The 26,350-nt window shown below is 41.8% G+C and overlaps 1 protein-coding gene across 1 annotated transcript in view; it reads right to left on the reverse strand.

Annotated features, from left to right (window-relative positions):
• Window positions 1-9,264: 9,264 nt before the first annotated feature.
• Window positions 9,265-26,350, reverse strand: part of MFAP3L (microfibril associated protein 3 like) — a 40,092-nt gene continuing 23,006 nt past the window's right edge. The window contains exons 2-3 of the mRNA XM_088448081.1: window positions 18,571-18,923; window positions 9,265-11,825 (exon numbers count right to left, since the gene is read on the reverse strand). Of these exons, the coding sequence (XP_088304207.1) occupies window positions 10,993-11,825; window positions 18,571-18,910 (1,173 nt within the window). The 5' untranslated portion in view covers window positions 18,911-18,923 and the 3' untranslated portion in view covers window positions 9,265-10,992. The remainder of the gene's footprint in view (window positions 11,826-18,570; window positions 18,924-26,350) is intronic.

The following is a 26,350-nucleotide window of genomic DNA, read 5'->3' on the forward strand; positions in this document are numbered from 1 at the left end:
ATTTGTAATAATAGATGGATGGCTTGATCTATTGCTAGCTAGTAACGGCTAAGAATAGCAACATTGTTGCCAATAAACTTCACTGAAAGCAATCCTAGCTATACCGCTACCTAGCATAGTAACAGATAGATGTATTGATCTCCTGTCAAATTAAAATGAATAAGAACAGCAAACATTATTGAAATCAATCATACCTACACCGCTACTCAGTACATAGGGAGGTTGAGTGTGTTAATAATTCTCTTAAGCAATAACAGGAGTAAGAATATTCTTAATGCTGGTAAAATACCTTGTAAGAATTTGTTGCAGAATCAGGATGGGATATAATCCCTGATAATAATCAGACCAATCTTAAGACACTTGACTGACAACAATATAAGAATACATCACATATAGTGTGCATAAGGTCTGAATAACTTCTGATCACCCAGCAAATTATGAAGTGACAAACCAATGATATATCAGAACCGGTAATTGTCACCCATATACTGCTGAGAAATTGCAATAGATTTACCTCCTTGTAGTAAACACATTATAATAAAGAATAATTAAATAGGACACACAGCGGCAGTAAACAAATTTTATTGCACATTTCTGTTTCTATACACACATTCTTTCTCTTTATTTTTAAATTAATATTTCGCTGAATATCATTCCCCCTCTGGGATTAGGAACAACACATTTTTTAATGCATATCAAATAAAGTGTATGGTTTTTAATTAAATAAATTCCTGTGCGCCGAAATATAGACAAACTATCTTCTTTCTCTTCTGTATATACATCATCTTCTACAATTAAATTTTCCTTGAGGTGACTTAAAACAGGGTATGTTACTTAATATGATTTTTAAAATTATTTTTGGTATCAGCTGTACTTTCACTTGCGGCCGCATAAGGCGAAGGAGGTGCGTATGCGCTCTCTTCTTTATGCACAGTGACGCTACCTTGCAGCATGGGTATGCTACCGGGTGACGTCTTACTTTGCGGCATGAGTACACTGTTTTGCGGTGTGCTATGCCACGTGTGTGCGCTACTTTGCGGTGTGAACACGCTACTTTGCAGCGTGTGCACGCTGCCTAGCGGTGTGAGTATGCTGCTTTGTGACGCACATATACCACCGTGCCATGTGTTCCCCTTGTGCTGCCATAACTTTAAACAATCATTATACTTTACTCAAATTTTTGAAGAAAAGAGTAAACATATGTTATCGCTAACATTATTCAATACCTCCGAATTGAAACTGTCAACTTTGGGAAAGGGTTTCATACATCCTTTGGTCATCTTGACCCATATGTCGCAGTATGCAGTAGCGTACTCGCCATACTTCACATTCATTATATACCTTGCCAACCAGTCGTCCCATTCATAAGCAGTATCTCATCGACCATCCCTAGCGACTGCTTAGCACCCATCTGGGATAATGCTTTGCTACTTTCACTAGAGGTTTCGACCGGTGGATGAATTACAAGCTGCATCCACTCACTTCCACCCACTGTGTACAAACGACCGCTAAGTGTGTTTTATCAGTTTTACACAATGAGGAAACAAAATCTAGCCTATGCTATACTTCTGCTTTCCAGACGAATTATACCAAGCTTCGTCTACCGCTTCCTACTTTGAGTTACTTTCCACTGGTAGCATCTAAGTATTTCTTAGCCTTGCCAGTGATTTCCTCCACCACAACCAATTCCACAATCATGGTTTTTACACAACCATGCGGTCTGATCGCATTGCCCAGAGATACCAACTTATCAATGGACTTTGCGATTACAATTGGAAGTTGACCAAGAAACACCCTCCGGTTTCTGGCCCAGTTATACCTGCTGTGTATAACTGCTCCAGCTTGCCCTATCCGCCTCTTGGACACCTTAGCCAGCCCTGTCTATTACCAACAGTTCAACAATCAAAAACCTTTTCCATTTTTCCTTTATCACATCACAAGCATGCATTCACATTCATATACCTTTGTTTTCTGGCCAGAAAAATGCTTTCCCTTTGGCAATACCTATTCAGAGGATTTTAACGAGTGATACAAGACTATCTATTACAACGATTGTTTAAACATACAGCAGTAATAAAGGGGAGAAGCATACGCTATTTGCGAATCGCCTATTGCAGCGCAAATGTGACAATAACAGAAAAATAATTTTCTCTCTTGTCCGAGGATTCTAATCAGCGCTAGTTAGATCACACAAAGGCCCTGATTCAGACCCACTCGCAAGCGGCTGTCCGCTCGCAAGTGGGTCGATGGTCTGCACTGAGCATGCGCACGACGGAGGGAGCTCCGTCGTGCGCATGCGCCAGACGCGACGAGCGAAGGAAAGTCCTTCGCTCGTTGTGTCTGATCAAAGGGGGCGTGCTGTCGATGTTGATTGACAGCACGCCCCCTTTGGTGGGCGTGCCTCCCTGACGGGGGCGTTCCCAAGGGAACGCCTCCCGTCAGAAGCCAGCCCACTGACATCACTAGTGATGTCAGTGGGAGTGATTTTGGCTCTGATAGAGCCAAAATCACTCCGGGGCTTGCGGTTGAAAACCTCAACCGCAGGCTCCGGCTCGCAGTTTCGATGGTCGCGATGGTCAAGACCATCGCGGCCATCAAACTGCACGCTCGTATAGGCTGTGGGTGGTGACCCACAGCTATACGAGCGTCCAGGAGGACGCTCCATTTTTATGGAGGGCGGCCCTCATTCAGAGCATGCGCTCTGCTCAGAGCGTACGGCTCTGAATGAGGGCCAAAGAGTGGATATTTGATTTCACAACACTGAGTACAAAACAGGTTCAAAATACATTGCATTCTTACCCGTATATGACCCTTCCACCCTTTGTTGAGGAATCGAAATCCGGTCATCGCTTTGAGTAATTTCTGGTAGCGTGACCTCAAGACCGAGCCCCCATCTATTGATTCCTAATAGTCGCTAGTCGCTATTTAGCGCTGCAAGTCGCTTAAGAAAGAATTGCTTTCCAGTCCAATCGTGTACTTCCAAAGCACAAAAAGTTATTTATGTAAAGAGAAAGTAACACGATGAAAGACTTAACAGTTAGAGTAAAAAGCAATAAAATAGTACAAGCAGATACATACGCATGCGAACTGGTCACAGCATACAGTCATCAATCCAGACGTCTGTGATCGCAAGAAGATACCTTTACACTGGGATCGGGACACAGCTTATATACCTTACAGAGTTCAGAGTTAACAAAGGGACTAAGGGTCTCATTCAGACCCACTCGCAAGCGCCTGAGCGCTTGCAAGCGGGTCAATGTTTGGCTGTGTGCACGCGCAGCGGCCACACTGCGCGTGTGCAAGCCCCAGAGTGAGAAATTCTCTCTCTCTGTGGCTCACTACAAAAGGGGCGGCTGTCGATGTTGATCGACAGCTCGACCCATTTTGTAGGCATGACGGGGGGGTGCTTTAAAACTGGAGGCATTCCCAAGTGAACGCCTGCCATTTGTGGGCGGCCCCACTGACATCACCAGTGATGTCAGTGGGAGAGCTCCTGGCTCTATTAGAGCCGAAAGCTCTCTGGGGCTTGCGGCAGATGAGACCCTGCCACAAGGGTCTCGTCGCAAGCTCCGATGGTGACCACCCACAGCTTTGGCGAGTGGCCAGGTTCATGGTCACGATGGTCAAGACCGTCGCAACCATCGGGGTTTGCGTCGAGACCCTTGTGGTAGGGTCTCGTCTGCCGCAAGCCCCAGTGAGCTTTCGGCTCTATTAGAGCTGGAAGCTCACTACTGACATCACAAGTGTCAGTGGGGCCGCCCCCAAATGGCAGGCATTCCGTCGGGAATGCCTCCATTTGGCAAGCCACCCCCCGGCCCCGCCTACAAAACGGTGCGAGCTGTCGATCACCATCGACAGCCGCCCCTTTTGTAGTAAGCCCCGGAGCAAGAGAATTTCTCTCTCGCCCCGGGGCTTGCGCACGCGCAATGTGGCCGCTGTGCGTGCGCAGGGCCTCTACATTGACCCGCTTGTGAGCGCATCGGTGCTTGCGAGCTGGTCTGAATGAGACCCTGGTGCCCATCTAAACTGAGATATGGAGGTCAGAGCACAGAATGATTAGCACCATAATATTGCAGACACCGCAGTGAGTTCTGAGTCATCACACTGAAAAGGATTGTAGGATAACACAATACTTACTAATTACCTATAATAAACATCAAGTTGTCAACCTCGTATTGTCCACCTGAAATTCAGTACAGCAAAAAGTATCTTATTTCCTAATGCTACTTAATAAGTGTACATAGTGAATTCTTTTAAGGGGTGTCGACATAGCAGAAAGCTGACACATTTATGTTGTCTTTGCCTGCTTACTCTGGGAACAATATGGACTTGTTGGCAAACAGCATTTTTATAATTTCACATCAATAATAAAACATGGTTTGAAGAAAGTTGGAAAAGTATTGTTGCCTGCTGTGTTTGCTCTAGTTGTTATTCATAGAACGGTTTATGCTCTCTTTTATGCTTTCAGAACATTTAGTTTGGGCATTGCAATGTTATAGACTAAGATGATTTCACACACACAGTAAAAGGACTGCCCATGAGCCTGTGTTATTCACTTTACCAGACGATATACTTACCGTAATTACACATTAATTGTATTCATAATGAGACACAGGAATTTGTGTCTGCACAAACTTCCCTTTACAAGAAAAGCAATGTGACATCAGACTCACCCTCCTAAAACATTTCTGTGCTTTCATTTATTAAATAGCTTATACATTCTGTGTTTGTCTCCTGCCCAGATACACAAACGTTTGCCCTACTTTATTCTTTATATATTTGCAGAGTAAATGTATATTCTAGGTGAGATAAACAGATGTGTATAGTATGAGAATAAAAGAAAAAATAATGCCACTGCATTGAAAAGGACACACAGCAAGTGGATTAATGGATAAAAGACAACCCTGGAAAATTAAGTAATTAGGAAGAGAATGGCCTGTTAGTTTTCCTGTATTCTAGTCCTTACTTGCAGTCATAAGTAATGAATGACTGGTCCATGCTATATTTCTGATAAGGTTATGTAGTGAGAGGCAAAAACACATCGCTTAAAATATACTGTATGATGTATCACCAATACAAAATACAAGTAAACATATATTAAAAATATTCAATATATGTATATGGAATCGATATGTAATGCCGGCTGACGGGATGCCTACTGTCAAAGTACCGACAGCGACATCTCGATGGTTGGTATCTCGACAGGGTTCGGATAAGCATACTTACCCTTCCCCCTTCTCCCCCTATCCCTCCCTTCTTGTAGCCTAACCCTCTCCGTTAGTGTCTAGACATGTCTCCCCCTTTGTGCCTAACCCCTCCCAGTGGTGCCTGACCCTAACCCTCCCCCTAGGGGCACCTAACTCTAACCCCCCCCCCAAAAAAAAAAAACTAACACTAACCCCACTGTCGGGCTTCCCCCGACGGAATTTAGACCGCCGGTCTCATAATCTACATCCCATGTATATCACCCTCTCTTCGTCTACCACCACACTTAAAAGCTTTTCCATTCTCAACTTGATACATATAAACTTTCTCATAGTGTAGTATTGTATAAGAAACAATGAAATTGTTGAAAAAGACTGTGGACGGAAAAGTTGAAACGCATCGGTGGAGGAAGGAGAGGCATCATAATACTGGTGCTCCCGTCCATACACCTCTACATACCTGTCACACATCATTTAACCAATTTTAGGCCAAATTATTCTATTTAAACCTCTCCAAGTGAATGATTATTTATTGGGAGGGGTGTACCAGAGGTTCTGCATGGTGTCCCAACATATTTGCTTAAAATAAAGATTTTTTTTCTACCTTGTCACCTGCTCAGGGAGGTACACACAAACTCCCCACAAATTTCCTATAAAAAAAGTAATGAGCTTGGAATTGGATTGCAAAAGAAATTTGCAGTGTGAGTTTGCAGTGAAAATGCCCGGCAGGACCGAAGTCGCACCCAGGGCTATAACTAGGGGTGCGGCAGCTGTGCTGTCAGACAGGATGCAGGGCCCTGTGGGTGGTATCATCGCTGCCCCACAGCACCTGCATGTGGTTTGCAGAGTACCTTGAACGGCACCCTGCAGTCAGTAACAGTGCTGTTGCGCTGTCTGAACCATGCAGCGTCCGTTCCGGGCAGTGCTCCACTCCACGAGAGCTGGTGGCTCCGTCTTCTAGGTGTGACATCATAGGTGTAGGGGGCAGGGCTGACACAGAGATCTGTTCCGCTGCTGCTCGCACCTAGTTGGATTGACCCCAAGGTATCTAAATTATTAGTGTGGCTTCTGCAGGAAGGGTACTGTAGCTTTAGCATTTTCTAATACAGTACATTGTCAAAAAACAACTCATGTTACTACGGTTATATCCTGTTGCAGCCTCATAAATACACCATCAATGCCAGTGTTCACTGATTGAAATAACACCTACAAAGTCTTTGAAAGCTGTATTGTGAGCATAGCTACTGCAGTGTCCATTTCACTTCAGTGTCAACACATAATCATTAGGAAATAGCACAATAATTGAGATTGGAAGTCTTTTATATGTAATATTATTGACATGTATACTTGTTTGGTGTTTGCAGTGAATTTATATCATTTCTGCATCTGTTGAGTCCAGTAATGTGTCCTGTGTGTAAAAAGGTGCTGTGTTTATTGCCAGTTGTTAAAAACAACTGAATCCAGTTAATGTAAGAGATTTTGAATAAAGACGCACACATACAGAAGCATACATCAGAATTTGCCTAAACCACCCCCACAGCATGCTTTTATTTCACAGAACTCCTGAAGTTTTGCAAGTTGGCTCTTAGTTTCCCAAGCCTGCCTATAAATATAACACATTACACAAATGCATTTGGATGTTTGATAAAGAAATTATCATTGTACATATACATGGACTTATGGCAAACTATTCTAATATCCCAATGCCAATCAATTCTGTTGTCTTTTTCACAAATTATAAGTTATAAATAAAGATGACATACTTAAAATGCTGCCAGGCAGGATCTGTTCACAGTAGGCAGCTGTACAGTTCCTAGGGAGTGGCTAGGAAAGTATGAGTTATTAAATTATGAAGCAATTCTATAAATCTTTAGTCTTTGGCATTTCTTGGCACTGTTATGAGCCCAGCCTGAAAGTGTTATTATTATTATACAGATCAACACTTCACCAAAAGACAGGATCATCAGAATTTTTAAGACAATATATATCCTGTACCGTTTGTTACATCTGGTAGTCTTCCAGTTTAACAGCCCTCTATGCATTTATTCAATTTGCAGGTGTCATTTTTTGTATCTACTTGTTTCTCCAATTGAACGAATGGCCTGCCGTACATTTACATTCAATTAGCTCTTACTAGTGCCATGAGAACATATGGGTATTCTAGCATATATATTACTATATAAGTAGATTGTTCCTCAATTATACTGTTCCAATATGGCAGGTACTAAAATAGTGTAGTAACAACAGATTACTAGTTTAAAATGTAATCCATCTAATCTAATTATTGTAATCCATGCAATCAATCCCTGTCTGCATTTGTGGTGGGTTCTCTGTGCATGTGGAATCGCAAGACAATTGATTTAGAGGTGGATGCTTGCGATGTTGAGCGATTTTTGTACTGCGCATGCACCAGGTTTCTTTACCGATGGTGACTGCAGTGAGGACTTGGAAACGAAGTGATTGGGAGTCAGAGAGCTTTTGTAGGAGGTTGCTGGGCCGATGTGCCGCCGACAGTGCGTCTGTGTATGCAAGCAGCGGATTTAAGATGCCGCTAGCGGGCGTGTCTATACAAATCCCAGTGGCTGCTATATTTGCATATTCTCACACAACCGCTGCATACGGGATCGCAGTAATGGGATTTGCATCCACCTCTGCATCAGGCCCATTATCTCTACCCATTATCTCTACTGTCAGTGGTTGCCAGGGCCACTCCCGGGTTACCAAGGGCATCACCACTGAGAAATCTGTTTAATGACATTACTAAAGACATGGTGACCACATCGCAGATACGAGCAAAGGAGTAGCATGTGGCCAGGGCGCCTGGAGCACAAGCGTGCTACGACGCCCCCCCCCCCCCCAAAAGTGGGTGTTATATTATACAACCGCTCTTTTTATATATATATATATATATACACACATACATACATAGAGGCAGGGACTCACATATATACAGGCAGACAGACAGGGTCACAGATACATACAGATACAGGCAGGATCACACTTACATACATACACACACACAGGCAGGGAGGGTGATGCACATAACTGGGGTACCTCTCTCACCTTAAATGTGGACCCTACAGCTTCTTCATCATCGACATGCTGCTGTAGCCCCGCCCTCTGCTGGGGTCAGATGAACATGTGCTGAGCTCCGCCAATCAGGGCTCAGCACAAGCTCCTCTGACCACGGAGTCTCTCACTAGAGCAGCAGGAAGGCAGGACAGGACGCTGCTGCTGCTCTGTATCCACAGCACCTGGCAGGCTGTCAGCTACTTGACAGCTGCTTCCGGAGTCCGACTTCAGGGCGCCCTCAGGTGGAACCGCCCTCCCTACGCGCCCAGGAGGGTGATCAAACTTACTATATAGGTTGGAATCCAGGTGAATTCACAAACTGTATACCATGGCACCCTGGTGTAACAATCAGTTCCTCAGGTCACATTGGTTCCTTTAATTACTAATTTGGATCTAGTCTCACACAAGCCTAAGGACCTGATTCAGACCCAGCTGTTAGCAGGTGTCCGTTCGCTGCTGCCGATGTTTGCTAATCTGCGCAAACTATTCATAGCGATCTGAACTCGCACGCTCGCTCTGCAAAGACAGCCCAGTGCAATGAGTGACAGGAGAGGCCATTTGTTGGTGGCAACAGGGGCAGACCAGTAAAAATGGGGGAGTGGAGGTGCGAACGCAGGCGTGCCTGAGTGTTTCAATGCCGTTGCAGAGGCGTGCATAATTAACAGGCAGTGTCACAGTACACGTCACCAGCCTTTTTTTTTACGCTGAAATCCTCGCAGTGCTTGGGGAAGGCAACCATAAGTGATGCGATCGCTTCCGATGGTCCTTGATGTACCAATGTTTTAATGCACTTCCTGGAAATGACGTGTGCTAGTGGGCGTCTCACCATACGCAATTGGGCGTCTGCATACACAAAGTGATCGTTCTCAAAGAGATAGTTGGCGTTCTTATGCCTTGCTGTGCGAGCGGATGCCTTGACGTCACTTAGCTGAATTTGCATACGCAGGGAGCGAGCGGCCGCATCTAGCGACCGGGTCTGAATCAGGCCCTTTTCTGTTCAGGTACTTTAGTTTCCCAATAGGATTAATACAGGAGACATTTTGTGACATCAAATACTTAAAAATGTATAAATAGACTGACAGCCCATTATTGCTATAAATAGGAGGATTTTTACCTCTATTCCAAATTATTTTATTTGACTTAATCAGTTTTTATAGTGGGACATTTTGCATAATTTGCACACATATTGACTAATGCAATATTTGTTCAGATCCTTTTATTATGCATTACACGTCAGTGTTTATTATAAGTGCTATTTGCTTTTCTGTCTAAACATGTAATTATTGAGTAGCACTACTCTCATGCTTTGTATAATATATTACAGTTTTGGTCATAGCAACAAGATCAGAGGTTTAACTCATCACCTGAAAAGGAGCTTTTTATATGCAGGTTACTATAGTGATGGCGACGTAAGGGTGAGGTCATTCAGCCGCACTCATGGCGAGATTTCAGTGCACTATACAGTACTGAAGGGTATGTAAAAGGGGAATACTTTTATGGTTGTATCCTTAATGAAAGTAAAACCTGCTGCCATTATAGAAGAGCCACCCACCAGCCATCACTTGTCTCTTTTAGGGAAGGCACCAGGGACCCGTTGTGTCCAAAGCCTGCCATGAGTGCCATATAAATATATTCAATAGTCTTTAAACGTAAAGATAAAAGACCGGCAATCTGATTGTCTACTGATGAGGTTCATGAGCTTCTAATGTGGTTGAGATACACAAGTCAGCCATTAGATAAGAACTTGATTCCTGCTACTTTTTGGCATGCACTAGAGATGCTGGGGCTGATTTTGAGTCGCACACAAAAACAAGTGCAGCAGCAACTATTGGCGGTCGCCCGTCTGCAACTTTGTGTATGCCATACAAACTCCTTCTCGTGTGTATATCCGTGTGGCCAAGTGTGCAAGGGCGTGGGATGCCCACACTTAGTGGCTGTGCATGCTGTAATACTGATTGGTGAATCCTTATACATTCCCACCACTGTAGAAAATTGCATCAGCCCTATTGCAGGTGCAGTATCTCCTTCTGACCATGGCCTCCTATGCTTGCAACTGTGAACACTGCTCCAAGCATTGACACTCCCATAACATGTCCACTGAATGGACTATATTTACTAGCCACCACCCAGTAACCCAGGACCACCAATTACTTTACTGCCACCTTTCTGATACAGTCTGTCCTGATCATGACAGCACCTTTGTGTATACAACTCTGTGTAACAAATGTATAGTAGGGGGTTTTCAAAACTTTTCGCACATGAGCTGTTACAAATAAATCGCTCAACTACAGGAACATCGGCAATGGGTGCGACTCAGAATCAGGCTGGTTATCTCTACCTGAAATATACAAATGGATCAGGACATATTGAACTGGAAGAAAGGTGTTAGACAATTTACAGGTTGATCAGCTACGAAATAATACAATAAACCCAAAATGTCAAATGTATAACTATGTTTCTGTAGTGTGACAAAGACATATTTTGCTATATTAACACCAAATGAGTATTAGTGAAATTCCAGTGGTACCAACAATAATGTAATGCCGTAGGTCTCTACTCTAGCAGTGAGCAAAGCTGCAAGTCAGCCACAAGATGCTTCTGGATTTGGGGAAGAAATGGTTATTTCTTCTAGTAAGGCTAAGTGGCAATTCTTTAACATCTTCTCTAAAACAAAGGTGCTCCGAGTGCCTATTAATGATATGCATAGTTATCCTATCTAGACATGGCTTTCATAGATTATACAAGTAGCAGTGTGATCTGGTTGAGATGCATTTGGTTCACTGGTTTGTGTACATTCTTTCAATGTAGAGTCTTCTTTCACACTTGACTGAATGCTGTCCTGTGACTCTGTATCTAAACACTGTTTTTTGGCCATTGGGTGCACAGACACTGTTATGGCAATTTGCCGAGGGGGTTCATGGAGAGATGAGGCGTCTGAATCAGCTGTTGGAGAATCGCTCCGCTGCAGAGCATTGGGGATGGTGAAGACTTCATCCACGTCACAGACTTCCTGGCCAACAGCTCCCTGTCTAACAAACATGTGTCCTGCTTCTTCTAGACCAACCACCTCCATGATCTCTTCCATTATTGTCCTACAGTTCATTATAAGTGGTGGCAAAGGCACACTTCTGGCCAGCTCCTCAATATATCGGGCAAACTCCATTGTTTTAAACTGAGTAACTTTGGCAAGCTCAAGCGTCTTGGCAGAAGTGATAATGGGGATTCTCTTTGCAATCTCAAACGCCTTTTGCAATTTCTCTGCCCCTTCTGTCCGGAAGAAATCATTAATAGCTTTCTCAGTTTTCTTTAGATGGCTGCTCATCATACATAGTCTTGTTATATTCAGCACCATCACAATGGTAAAAGCAACCAGACAGACAATCATGTAGTAGATGCCCATATCACCAGAGGTGAAAATGACGCGCAGTGTAACTGTATTATTCGCGGTGCCGTGGGAGTTATTAGCAACACAAGTGTATTTCCCTCGATCCTCAAATGATACACTGGTGATATTTAAAAGTCCACTATCCAGAATCCACCATTTTCCATCTGAAAAAAATAAAGTTTACACACACATATTAGGAATTATTATATTCAAGTTATTACATTATTAAGTGTACCAAACTTTGTTACACATCAAGTAGATGATTGCTAAAAGTAGACCTAAGCAGATATGGTTATTAGAACTCAGTGCTAGGAGTAATTAAATTTTTGTTATTTGACTTCACGTATAAGTGACACACTAGCGTCACTGAGGTCATCACATCACATATGCATTTTAGTGGAATATGTATCAATTTTATTATTATTTTACTGTTGTTTATGCCTTTGAGCCACAGCAGCTGACAAGAGAATATGCACTTTCATATAATACATGAGGTAATATAGTATATGTCACATGCTCATGTTGGAGTGTGGATACGAAGGACTTCTAATGTTAATAGCAAGTTTGAAACTTTCTAGCGCTGAGACTATGGTAATGGAGTGTGCTCCAGTGATATCTCCTTGATGTCTTTTACTGAGGCCTCAGGTCCTTTACCAAGATGGCCACCGACAGTGCTACTGCACTTCACCATCTTGCCACTGTATTTGAGCGCCACAGTCCTGCAGGGACGTGTAGTACTAAGCTCCGGGGAGACCTTGTGTTGTCCTGCATAGCACTGCATATACATGACCGGACGGTCCGCTTCACCTCAGCTACCTGCTCTTGTTCCTGTGAGTACGGCTGTACATCTGCACACTACAATAAACCTGAAATCCTGGTTAAGTCTCACTATGTGTCCCACTCCATATGCTGATACCGCTGGTGTATACTATCATCCAACTTCTGTATACCACAAAATAGTGCACACATTTCAACAAATACATCCTAAAAAAAAAAAAAAATGGGGTTGTGGCCAGTTTTTTCTTTACAACTGAAGTCACAATAAAATAAACAAACACCTATTTGACAGGGTTTTAGTTTTTCAATACAATAAAACAACCTTTTTACAAGAAAACAAAAAACAACAAAAAAAAAAAACAGGTCTAATTATTAAATAAAATTAAAAAAAAGCTAATAATTTAATGTTGGGGCTGGTTGCAGTGAGGGTGGGAGAGACTAGGACCACCAGCCAACTATCCTGATTCTGTGTCGGCAATCCCAGTTTTTGACAACTTTATCATCACACAACTCTGCAATTTGTGTGCACTCAACAATAGTGCGCCCAGTGTTGTATTGTTGCAAAGGTTGGAGAGTGGTCGATCACGATCTAAAATGATACTCAAGCACCACACTATCGGTATGGTAATCGCCCACTACAAATCCTATTTGCCTCTGAGGATGCAATCCAATTAGGTGCAAGTTTCCAAAAGCAAATTTGTTTCAAGAAACTCGCAAACATCGCACAAATGCGCACTCCTGAGAAATGAGAAATCCAATTATTAAATGCCTATTTGCGGTAATAGCGTGCAATTTTTCTATAAAATGCGACCTAGGAGAAAGGCATGAAAAAGTAGGGAGACCATCCTGAAAACCAAATAAGTAGCAACTTTGTTAGCAGTATCATATAGAAGGCTGCTAGTTTGTTAGTCACAAACAAATTAAATGAAAATGTTAAAGAAATGCAAGAAAAAAGATGTAGAAAAACAGTGATTTGAGGCATTTATAGTTAAAATTAAAAAAATTAATTATATATATATATATATATATATATATATATAGCAATTGCCTAATTAGTCATTAGCGGGCTGCTCCAACATTTTTACTTTAAAATAAAGACTTTCTCTGCCGTTTCACACCCTCAGAGGGGTGCACACAAAAACAAAAGCGAATTTCATGTAGAAAGTCAGTGTTATTTTGGAATTGGATTGCAAGTGTAATTTGAGTGCGAGTTCCCTGTGTTAATTGAATCACTTCTCGAAGCTGCTATCTGTCCTCAGTACCTACATACATGTAACTCTCCTAGATTTTTACATATGTTAGATATTTTATAGTTAAACATGGAAAATAAAAACTAAGGGTCGATTCAGTTAGCAGCGATGGCTCCATTGAGCCTCCCATGGCTAGCTGCACACATTTCAGCCTATTACAATAGCTCATCTCTAATTTTCCTGCTTACCTCTATGGGGTGCAAGAAAAAACTAATGATGTTGCTCGTCGTAATGTGCTATTCTGGACGTAATCTGAATCACCCCCTTAAGTCCAGTTATGTCTCATAGCACTAGGCATATCTTACACTTGATAAAAACCAACACCAAACACAGATGAAAGACATCTTCAGTAGGCAAGAAGGACCATTTAAAGGCAACTTTTGTGCTCTCCATATTCCTCTGGTTCAACTGCTAGAATAAGTGACATGAGAGATTGAGAGAGGGAAAGAGTTTCCAGCAGATAGTCAGGAGTAGCAGGGGAAGGGGAAGGGGAAGGGGAGGGGGGCGCTACATCACATTAGTACCTGCAGCTGGAGAGGACACAGAATATGGATCAATATCAATATGTAATGTCTATAGGGATAACTCAACCTTTATGAGACATGTCCAGCAATAACCAGTAGTTCTCAATGAAGGTCAGAATAATAAACTGAGCTACCTCCCAGAAGAGGATGGATTTTTAAATAGTGAAAATAGTGGTACAATTATAGCTGCTAAATTCAATCTTTGACCAACAAAAGTACAAAAATGGGAAGGTGCAATGCCTTTTGGTCTTACACATTAACCTATGGAAACTGCCCAGTAAAGTGGGCATTTCCTACATCTGTAGGATTTAGTCCTACAGGAAATGAATAGTAATAAAAGTAAAAATGTCACTCTAGCGGCTAGATTCATTTAGCATGGTCCTATAGTGGTAATAGGCTATTACCACTATAGGACCATGCTAAATGAATCTACTTTTATCATCAAATACATATAATTCCAACCTCATATTAACTTGAGGGAGTATGAGGAGTGGTCAGAGACTGGTCTCCATTATATGTCACTGTAGTGTTTGAACATTTTTATTACATTGATATGTTCACACATTTAAAGTGTGCTAACTCGCCACAGAATCACCCGGGCAGCACAAAAGCTACCCTCCTGAGAGCATAGGGCCACTCCTGGCACTTTCCCTTTTGAGAACAGAGAGCGTGTCTGTGCCCCAATAAGTGTGTGCTTTCTGCCCCTTGGATTTCTTTAAACCTCACACCTTGCCAAACACAATCTTGTTTTTGCATGTTGGTGCAATATGTGCCGAATTTAACTAGGGACATACTGGCTTTCCCATCAGAAGATGCTCCATATTACATCGCCTAAAGATGCTGCCACCTTTAAACGCACATGGGCACAATGTTGCATGAAACTATACATGCACTTTAGGTTTATAATAGAGCCTTTAAAAAATATATTTATGTTTCTGAACGCCAAATAATACATATAAGTAATAGTAAAAAGATAGCCCTATAGATGATCAATTATTAAACAATATTGATCATGAGCTATTAAAATCACACATTAAGCACCCAAACAGCTAATACCTATGTCCTTGACATGATCTATTTGCTCGTCACTTCTGCTTATATAGGTTATTGAAGAAAACTGCTGCCACAGGCTGAGATCAGATCTGAGAAGAACACAACGGCTGCAATTTCCTGTGTCAGAACGCAGGAAGCTACAGAGCTCTGGAATAACAGAGTATTAGTGTTTGTACTAGGCGATTCGTGCATTACTTTAGAGCTTCCATGTCCAATTCTAACAGATTACATCAAACTTTGGTAACTCAGCATCACAGTTGCAAGTGTATAATGCCAAGAATCTGGCAACCTGGCAGGGGTTACATTAGGTGCACTAAGTTAGCATGTGTGCTACTGGCCAACAGGAAACTGGCAGTCCTGTCATTCAAAGCCATAAGTAGACTTGGTGCCCTGTACCAGAGAGAGCATTGGTGCCCCCCCCCCCTTCATTTTTTAAATAGAGCCATAAGAAAAAGGGCCATGGCCTCATGGGGAAGGGCCAGGGAAGAGATAGGGGAGGCCAGGAGATGCTGGGGATAAAATAAGAGGAAGCTACAAGTAAGAATGAGAATAAACAGGAAAATTGACAGGCCCAAACAGCGCCCCCTGCCCTGCGGTGCCCTGTGCCATGGCACTGGTTGAATTTTCCTAGTTACGGCCCTGCTGTCATTCAGCTTACCCACTGACCCACCAACTATTTATTTGTGTGTGGCTAAACATTTACAAGATCTATACAGCAATGAGAGAAATAATAATACAAAAAAACACCCCCAAAAAATAATAAAAAAAAGCAAGACACAAAACCCCAACATATGCTGCCCTTTATACAAAGTACCTATACTTGAAAATAGATAGACTTCAAACAAAACCTACCTACACAGTGCTAGAAGTAGACACTAGCACCCCTTATTACGATAAATACGAGGTTACCAAACTCAGTAGGCACCCTAACAGTTCAGGTTTTAAGGATAACCATGTTTGGGTACAGGTGATTTTATTTGTACTTCCGACAATTCGATTTAACCATCTGTGCTCAACCATGGACATCCTTAAAACCTGGACCGTTAGGGTGCCTTCAGGACAGAGTTTGGGAACCTCTGCGCAAAATGCTGGTGCATACAAAATCATAAGGCGATTCCCTACAACCAACACTTTTCAGGGTTGAGTTAAAAAAAGCTTGAGCAGGGCAAACAGGAAGGTGATTTGAGCCTTGAAACTTGAAATTTAAAATCATCCTTGGTGTGGCTACTTTCGGAGGTGCAGGAGTGCGAGGGAGAGAGAGACCAGCGGGGAGGAAGTGCGGTTGAGAGCCGCAAACTTAAAGGGGAAAACAGTGCACCTGCTAACTGCGAGTAATATCATAGAGCGGGACCCTTGTGAGAGGCAGCCGCGGGTGAGAGCTGCGACGATAGTGTGACCTAGCACACAAGGGACAACTACCACCCCCCGACCTTACAACAGCTGGGAGTAATAATAGAAGTTGAACCTGAGAGGCAGCTGCGGATGAGAGCCGCGAGGACAGTGTGAACTAGTATGTAGGTTACACTCAGCAACAACACCGCTACAGATTTCTGCCGTTGTGTCTGCAAACATTTTTGAGCCCCCGCAGGTCCAGTACGCTTTAACCAAATATCTGATTACCTCCTTATGTGCCATAGCAGAAGGATTTTTTTGTGTCTTTTGTTGTTTGGACTTTTAAAGAAGATTTTGTTTTAATAAAGACATTTTAATTTTTGACTAGCTATACCTGGATTCATTGGAATATAACAGTTTTAGGGGTCTATTTACTAAGCAGTGTTAGGAGACAGAGTGAAAAGTGATAAGTCTGTGATAAGGTGCCAGCCAATCAGCTCCCAACTGCCATCTCACAGGCTGTGTTTGAAAAATGACAGTTGGGAGCTGATTGGCTGGCACCTTATCACAGACTTATCACTTTTCACTCTGTCTCCTAACACTGCTTAGTAAATAGACCCCTTAGACTGTTATTGGGACTGACTGAGATATGTGTGCCTCCCTTGTGAGAAATTGTTCTGTCGGAGAATGGCATTTTTTCTATGTGAACAGTATCTTTTTCCATCTGGATAGTGAGAGACTCTTTTTCTTTTAAAAAGGAGATTAACATATGTACTGGTCATTTAAATAAAAAATGTATTTGCAAGAATATGATGTGGTGAAAAGTGAAAAATTATTCAAGGAAATTGGACATTTATAAGGTTAGCGCTGCTGAACTGACACACTGAGATTTTTTAGACTATATATACTTATGGAAATTTTGTCTGGTGCTTCTGTGGCATCTTAGTGAATAGGTATTTTGATTCTGGATTTGCCTTTTGTATTTTGATGGCAGAACTATAAAACAGTCCATTTCTGTTGCAAAACAAAGTAAAATGCATATTGGAAATTGGAATACATATTAATATATACATATTTAAGATCATAAGTCTACAAATGGTTCACACATATATTTTAATGGTATAAAGCAGGGCTTATTTGATTGGGGATGGGTATGATATTCCGGCAGGGGAGGTAAGTACCCTAACCTTCCCCTCTCCCAACACTAACCTTCCCTTAGTGGTGCCTAACCCTAACCTCCCCCCCGATGGTACCTAACCCTAACTCCCCCTTCCCGTACCCTAAACTTAACCCTCCCAGGGGGGTGCCTAACCCTAACCTCCCCCAAGTGGTGCCTATCCCCCCCTCCCAGTAGCCTAACGTTAAATCATGCATTTTTTAACAGACATTTTTAATTTGTTTTTTAAAGTATTAGTAAATGTGTGTTGGCCCCAGAACACAACATCGATGTTGATCGATTTTGATCAATTTTAAATTGATCAAAATTGATGAAAATCAACCTTTAGTATATATACCCCTTAGAGATCATGAAGAAAGCCTGGGAGATGTACCTAGCAGAAGCACATAACAGCACACTGACATGAAAGACAGACGTGTGAACATTTACAGACAGCTTCCATAATCAGAAATACTCTTTTCCTTGATTCCATCCATGGTCTGATGCCAAAACCTAAGGTCCAAGTTTATGGCAAATTTTTAAAAGGCGGCGTTCACTTGTAGACATCCCACTAACTGCCCTAGGAAACCACTATTACCAGACTGCTGCTGACAATGCAGATATACCCATTAAACAAAATCCCCCCATCACAATATACATATTCTACTTTATTTACCTGTTACAGTATATGGTAGTGCACTAATGCTGAAAAAGGATTTTTATAGACATTAAATAAAATCAGGCTGTAAATAACCAAAGATCTATAGCCTACTTGTGTTAGGCACAAATATACTATCAGAGTGGTGCTATAGCTTACCATCCTCCTCCTCTTTCAATAGATGACCATTGGAGTTATACCACTGGAAATGAGGGTCAGGATGTCCCACAATATTGCAATGAATCACCACACTGTTTCCTTCTCTCACACTGATGTGATCTACCATAGACGTGATCACAGGTAACGACTCCAGCAGTGGTGCAGACACATTGGCGGTGTGGTTATTGTGGTTACTAATCTCCTCTGAATTTATTGCTGTAGCCCGTGAAAACAGGAGGACAACAAACAACGACTGACACCAAGAAAAGTTGCTGTCACTCATAGCTTCCTTTAATGATTGCTTAAGAATTAAGCGCTGCCGGGGGTTTGGATTCCGCATCAGGAAATCTTACCTGCAAAAGAAAAATAAAATGGCAATTTACATAAACTGCAAACAAAAACAGTCCCTACACAAGCCCCGCAGACTCCCATGAGACCTGGATGAGAAGATATAAAATTACAATGCGCCACGTCACAGTGAAAGTTTTGCATTCTGTCTAACTGACTTATATGATAGATCAACAGTCCAGGCTTGTAATATTACAAATTAAAAAAAAGTCAGACTGTTCAAAGGTAGTAAAAATGATAGTCTGGGACAGTGGTTCCCAAACTGGTTGCCGTGGCACCCTAAGGTACCTCAGGGCACTTGCAGGGGTGACTCTGGTTGGTGGTCGAATACCAAATAAAATGATTTTTAGTCAGTGTGATTGGCAAAATCAGTGCTGGTGGCTGTCAATCAAAATATATGTGGACAAAAAGAAGCGCAGCCCTGTCAACCACATCATAACTGAACTTAAGGGTGACATAAGCACAATTTACTTCATTTCATTTTTGCTGAATGACTCAATAAGAAACTTTTGGCCCAGGGGTGCCTTGGAAAAATTGCTGATACTCTAGGGCGCCGTGATTTGAAAAAGTTTGGGAACCACTGGTCTAGGATATATAAAGTCCAGGTTCACTACTGTATCTTTATACATAAGGCCAGGAACCAGATGACTTTTGATTTGTGTTTAAAACTGCAAGTTAAATCCTATGTCAAACAAGCTTGTTAAATAGGAATTTATACTTGTGATTGGAAAGGTCACTCCTTTGGCCTCAATGAGTTTACCTTGCATTAAATGCGTTGAATTGAACAAATGGCATTCTGAAATAACCAGTAACAGTAACACACAATTTTAAAGTAATGGTAAGTAGTAATCCCACATAGAACATTTTTAAAGGAGTACCTTGTAGGCATGCATTTACTTCACTATCATCATTATGTCCTATTCAAAATCTCCCAGACTGGCAAACAAAAATGGCCACCAGACACAGTCCATCAGCTACACAGAAACAGGGTCACAGATCTTGGAAAGGAGAAGGATGTCACAGTGCAGACAGAGCCCAGATAAAGTCTCTCTGCATCATGTAAATTCAGATACCATGGCAATCCAAGATAATATTTTATCAATAGAAGCTTGAAAGAAAAAAGAAAAATAAAATATTTTTTTCTATGGTATAGCTCAGTGGTTCCCAAACTGTGCGCCGTGGCTCCCTGTGGTGCCTTGTAAAAACTTGCAGGGGTGCCACAGGTTGGTGGTCCAGCACAAAATCAAATTTTTTATTGTCAATATAATGTAAATATGTGGACAATCAGAAGCTGCTCCTATGCAGTGAAACGCGTTGGTGGCTCTCTCCCCTGGCTATTGGCACTTGCTATTTGGACATCAGCACCTGAATTTCCATTGGAACATTGATTTGGGTCTGGGACTTTGTGCAATACTTTCCAGTGCTGGTTATTATGAGGCTACATCAATTGCATTGGAATTTCGCTGACTGTGATACCATCGCTAATTAAAGGATCCTCACCAACCTGATGCAAGCTGGTAAAAATCAATTCACTATACAACTGGACTTTTTTTCAACCCCCTTTCCCCCCTTTTTTTTTTAATGACTCTTTATTCGGTGCTCATCCTATCACATACTGTAGCATTCAGTGCCTACAGGCTTTTCAAGATTATGCCTTTAGATTGATTTGTACGTACCCTCAACACTGACGTCATATGTGATTTTTTTCACGGTTTAATCTATTTACAATTTGTTTTTTATTGTATTTTATTGTTTTATTTCCTGCATTGGTTCATTAAATTGTGATTACCTCAATCTTTAGCGCTGCCAATTGCTTGTTTACATTGTTCTATAGGAGGCTGACTACATCCCTTTCAGCAGCTGCTTGGAAAATTGACACATGACAGCGCCCTCTATACTACATATTTTTTTATAGCTATTCTCTTCAGAAGTGCAAACCTGTCTACCACCACATAACTGAACCTAAGGATGACAAGTCAGCACAATTTACTGCACTTCACTACATTTTTTTTCTGAATTTCTCAATAACAAACTTTTGGCTCAGGGGTGCCGTGAAGACAATGCTTATGCTCTAGGGCGCCACGATTCAAAAAAGTTTGGGAACCACTGGTATAGCTGCTAATAAAAGACTGCCTAAACCCTTGTTTACTATGTTATTAAAAAATTGCATGGGTCATTGTTAAATGAGAATAGGATGGAAGAAAAATCCCCATAACACAAAACAAAATAGGGCATTCCTGGGAATCCCTTTCGCAACCAGCCAGTCATAAATTACCGCTTTGGAAAAATGCTGACAACAAGGTGTTCGTGCCTATGTTCAGGCTACTTTAGTCCAAGGGCTTAGGAAGAGCCCAAATGCTTTTCAGCACAGGGGTGGCAGCTTCTGGAAGAGAGAGTGCCATGCGGTTTTACGCAGCCACTACCAATAGCAGCCAACAGCCCTGCACTGACCAGCCTGGGACTGGTTTTCAATACAGCAGGTGGATATTGTTATGATGTGAAACACTGAGGATTTAAGGGTGGACTGCTACCCATTTATTTATTCATTTATTACTGGAGCCTTTCATATTAATTTCAATAGTTGCATATACATTGCAACTATTTAACTGGGTTTGAAATAATTTCAGGTCTCTAAAACCAGGGAAGACATTTCATTGCGGCTTTTTACATCATTTTATTGAATCGACATTTAATTGATTTCCCCTTTACCATAATGAACCTCCCGAGTGCTAAGGATGAAGGGGACTTGTCCTCAGCATATACATCAAAATAGGTAATTATGAGCCCCACTCGTCCTCAGTGCATGTTCTAATGGATAATAACTATATTTACTTGTCCAGCCATGGTGAACAGGTAGATCGATGATGTTATAGCCCTGACGTGCAATGCAGGGCTGTAACAAAGAAAATATACTAGAGTGTCAGAGGATGGGGGTGGGTCCTCTAAAAGTTTCTGATCTCCTCTATCATTTGTTTTTACCTTTCCGGGAGTGGCCTGGAAAGGACTTTCAAGTAGGCAGTGATGGGGGTGGGGCCTGAGTATTCACGTCATTAGGCCCAGCCCCCTCGTCGGGAAATCCCACGAATCATGTGCATTTAAATAAGGGGGTAGGGCCAAATGATGCGGTTATCATAAAATTACATCACCGTCCCCTACACCCGGACCTCAGATTACCGGTAAAATTCTCCCCATTCCTGTCCACTTCACTAGGAAGTGGGCGGCATTCGGGAGAAGTGCCTTCTCTTTCGGGAGTGCGGGGGCTACCTGATAAATCCAGAGCCTCCCACAGGTCCCGGGAAAGTAGGCAAGTATGTCTTTAGTAATTATGGTTACCGAATAAAACACCTTACACTACAGAAACAGTGGTAGAGACGGGAAGGGCACTAAAATTGCCTGTTCTTACATCTTGGCACCAACACGCTAGGGGCACCCTCATTTGAAAGGGAAAAGAAAACAAACTCCATCCCTAGAAGGAGGTTATAACGCCCAGATATCCTGCATCCTGGATCAAATAAAAACAATGATCCCAAAATTAACATAGTAGTCTTTCTAGTTTTCAATACGGTACGCATTGTTGGCCAACCATATTCTTGCCACACATTTTATGCATTTCATTAAAAACTGTGCAAACTAAAAAAAATAATAATAATAAGATTATATTATGGAAAGGTATTTGTAGAAACCTTTTTACAATTTTGGAATGGTGGAATGATACCAAACCAAGAACAACAAAATATTTGCTGGTGGTTGTTAGGAAAAGATAAATAAACACATAAATGTAATTAATTTTTTGCAATTTCAGTTTAAAAAAAAAGGGGGAATTCAATTAGCTGCGGTAATTTACCACGTGCTAATTGATCCCCCGAGGCTTTTCAATTAGCCCTGAAGGCAGCCCACAGGTTTCACTTAACGGGGTTTTAGTGTTTTCTGAGAATCCAAAACAAGGCATGCTTGCTTTATCGTGTTCAGTAATTGTTACATTGATCAGTTTCACAAAACACATTCATTCATAACCAGAGATAGGTGATTGTTTGTTTTCTCTATGTAACCGAAGGCGTATATAACTGTACAATTAATTTAAGAATAATGCAATCTATGTTTCAGGAAGGTTGCTGCAATTAGGGGCCAGCAATACAGATCATAAAATGTACCAGAGCAATTGGTCATAAGGCTTTGATTCCCCCCTCCATAATATACCATTAAGCTGGGTACACACACTGGAGCAATGCCGGGCCAATTTGTCTTTCATAACGACAAATCACTTACATTGGTCAGTGTGTACGGCCAATATGCGTGTTCCCGTGGTCGCATGCAACGTCGTCAGGTTTGATGTGCTGCACATTAAACCTGACGATATCGCATGCGACCTAATGTATGTTAATGAAGGATGGAACCAGTGATCATTTCATCATTCATTAATCGCTGTAGTGTGTACCGGCAATCAAGCGATGTCCAGGGTCACCCTGGATATCGGCACAATTGCCAGACATCTCAGTGTGTACCCAGCATTAATCTTTTGGTTTAATGGTGCACTGTATTGCATGATTTTATTTATTTCCCTCTTGAAAGTTACTAGTGAACCACTAAATATATAGTTAAATAAGGAAACAAATATTCTCACAAAAGAAAGAATTGTTCAGAGAAATATAAACTTTCCAGATGCTTTTGAAGTACTGTAACTGCAGGTCATAACTAAAAAAATAAATAATTAATAGTGACATTTCTATGTGCGGTCTTATGTAACCAGCCATATCTGCAGTGTTCTTTATAAAAAATTAAATGAAAAAAAAGCAGGTCATTTGGCACTGTGCTTACAAACCATTGAATACTGTACATAATAGAAAAAAAGTAGACTATGACAACATAAGCAAAGCAGCTTTTCGGTGACCTTACAGAAAGTATTGCCATTTAAGAAAGGAACATTTTACATTTAATCTGGGGCCAAGCAGAACTGTGGAATGGTATGAATGCCAACATATACAAAATAACCAAACTAGCAAGATGTTCCATAAATACCACTCTGACCAATGAAATCAATCTTGTAAGTGTACGTGAGGGCAGACCTGCTTCCATAGCAACATAAAGTTACTGACAAAGGGTCTGTGATTTGCTGGCTAAAGGTGCCCATACACGGTGCGATAAAGCAGCCAATCCGACGGACTGATACGATTTGGCTCCTATACCGTACCATGTATGGGCATGATATTGGACAGAGCAAGCATCCGTGGGGTCGTACATCGCACCCCCAGATCTTACTGCAGGTTCAGTCAATCAGGGGATGCGATGTGCGATCCCATGCAGCGCTATGCGGGTAGGGTAGGGGGGGAGCCAGCATATCGGGTGGTCGGCCACCCAATCACACCATGTGTGGGGACCGCCCAATATGTCAGACGTCGGATCCCCCATCGCGTCACACAGTGCATATCGCACAGTGTATGGCTAGCTTTAGTGTTTGCTCTGCACTCTACCCTCTGTATAGTATCAATTTATAGCAACCAATCCAGATGATCTTTCCCAGAGTTCTCTACTAGCGCTAACTAGAGAATATCTTCATCAGATAAAGGTGCTGCTGCACAAAGTAGGAGCTGAGATTGCTTGGTTGTTGTTTCTTTAATCCAGGATGTTTCAAACTGGAAAGAAAAACATTGCTAAACAATGCTGCAGTGTAACATTCTCATAATATAGTAGCAAATACAAGAGGAAATGTACACATTTCTTTTTTATCTGTGGGTGGGATGTACTAAGCATTGCATTTTGGGTGTGATACATTCGCCACGTTAATAACGCCCATATGTACTATACTTAGAAATGTGCAAAGGATAAGAGCTGTCCTTTGCAATACAAGGACTTCCAGGTTTATGAGCTGGTAGTCCTACTGCGCATTCGTCGGATGGCGCACATGACGTAGAGGACACTGGGAGGGATCCGATTTGATCCCTCTCCGAGTAGAAAGCGAAAAGAAGTCCACAGGCGTCTATTAGGCAATGCCATCTACAGATGGCGTTGCCTGCCAGGTCTAAGCTTCGGAATGTATGGCATTTCGGAGCTTGGTACATATAGGGAATGCGGCCAAAACTCTGAAAACATTAGTTTTCTGCGTTTTGGGTTCATTTTAGCTTTAGTACATCCCGCCCTATGAGTTTTTTTGTTTTTTTTAAATTGCGTAGTTTTTAAGTTTAACAAACATATAAATATAGATACCATTACAACCCACAAACAAAAAGGCATGATAACCCTACAAACAATGAAGTGCAATACAATATTTCCTTAAGTACGATCATACACTAGATATTCAGCTCTATTCCCTATATATCTCTAATTATATATCATAATAGGTATATAGATATTCATAGCCACATGTACACATCTACAGACACATCATTGTTGGCAATAATGCACTATTAAAATAAATAACACATAAAATTTATTTTAACAAAACTAATATTGATGAAATGCACCACACAAAGCCATAAATCAGCACTTTTAACATATAGACATACAGTATTTTTAAAGAAAGAGCATTCAACTATATATACCCCATTATGACCTAAGGCGCTCATTCAGACCGGCTCGCTAGATGCTTTCGCTCACGCCCAGCGTATGCAAATCTAACGCACGCCCAGCAAGGCAGGCAATGTTACGGCAATGCATTAGCACGCCTACTGTGTCTTGGCGAGTGATCACTTTGTGTATGCAGACGCCCACCAGCAATTCATAAGACGCACACTTGCACACATCATCTCCTGGAAGTGCATGAAAACATTGGTACATCGAGCACCATCAGACATGCTCGCAGCGCTTGAGGTTGACTATACATTGCCGCAAGCACTGCGATCACTTCAGTGTGAAATACAACCAGGTGACGTGTACAATGACGCTGCCTGATAATATGCACGCCTCTGAAATGGCATTGAAACATCTAGGCACGCCTGCGTTTGTACCTCCACTCCCCCGTTTCTAGTGGCCTGCGCCTGTTACCACCCACAAACGGCCTCTCCTGTCACTCATTCAACTGGGCTGTTTATGCTGGGCGAGTGAGCGCTTCCGATCTTTGCAATGGTTTGCGCACGTGCATTGCGATACATACACATGCACAGATTACAATATCGGCCAGCAACGAGCGATCGCATCCTAGCGAGCGGGTTTGAATCAGCTCCTAAGTTCTATCTATGAGCCTCGAGATACCTCATAAAATCTGGATTAGATCCATCTATGCCAAATCTTTTCAAATTTAGGCTCAGACTTACGTGACATATACAGTACATATATTTTTCATGTGACACAGTAGAATTAACAAGAGCTTTCCAGGATATAAAATCATGTCCTATAGATGCTAGCCAAGATCTAGCTATAATAACCTTAGCTAAAGTGCAAAGGTTGACAACCAACTGAACTGTGTATTTATCTAAGGACACATACACTAGGAGTTAAT

The sequence above is a fragment of the Taudactylus pleione genome, unplaced genomic scaffold (assembly GCF_031769625.1).
Source record: "Taudactylus pleione unplaced genomic scaffold, aTauple2 ptg000021l, whole genome shotgun sequence".
Classification (NCBI taxonomy): Eukaryota; Metazoa; Chordata; class Amphibia; order Anura; family Myobatrachidae; genus Taudactylus; species Taudactylus pleione.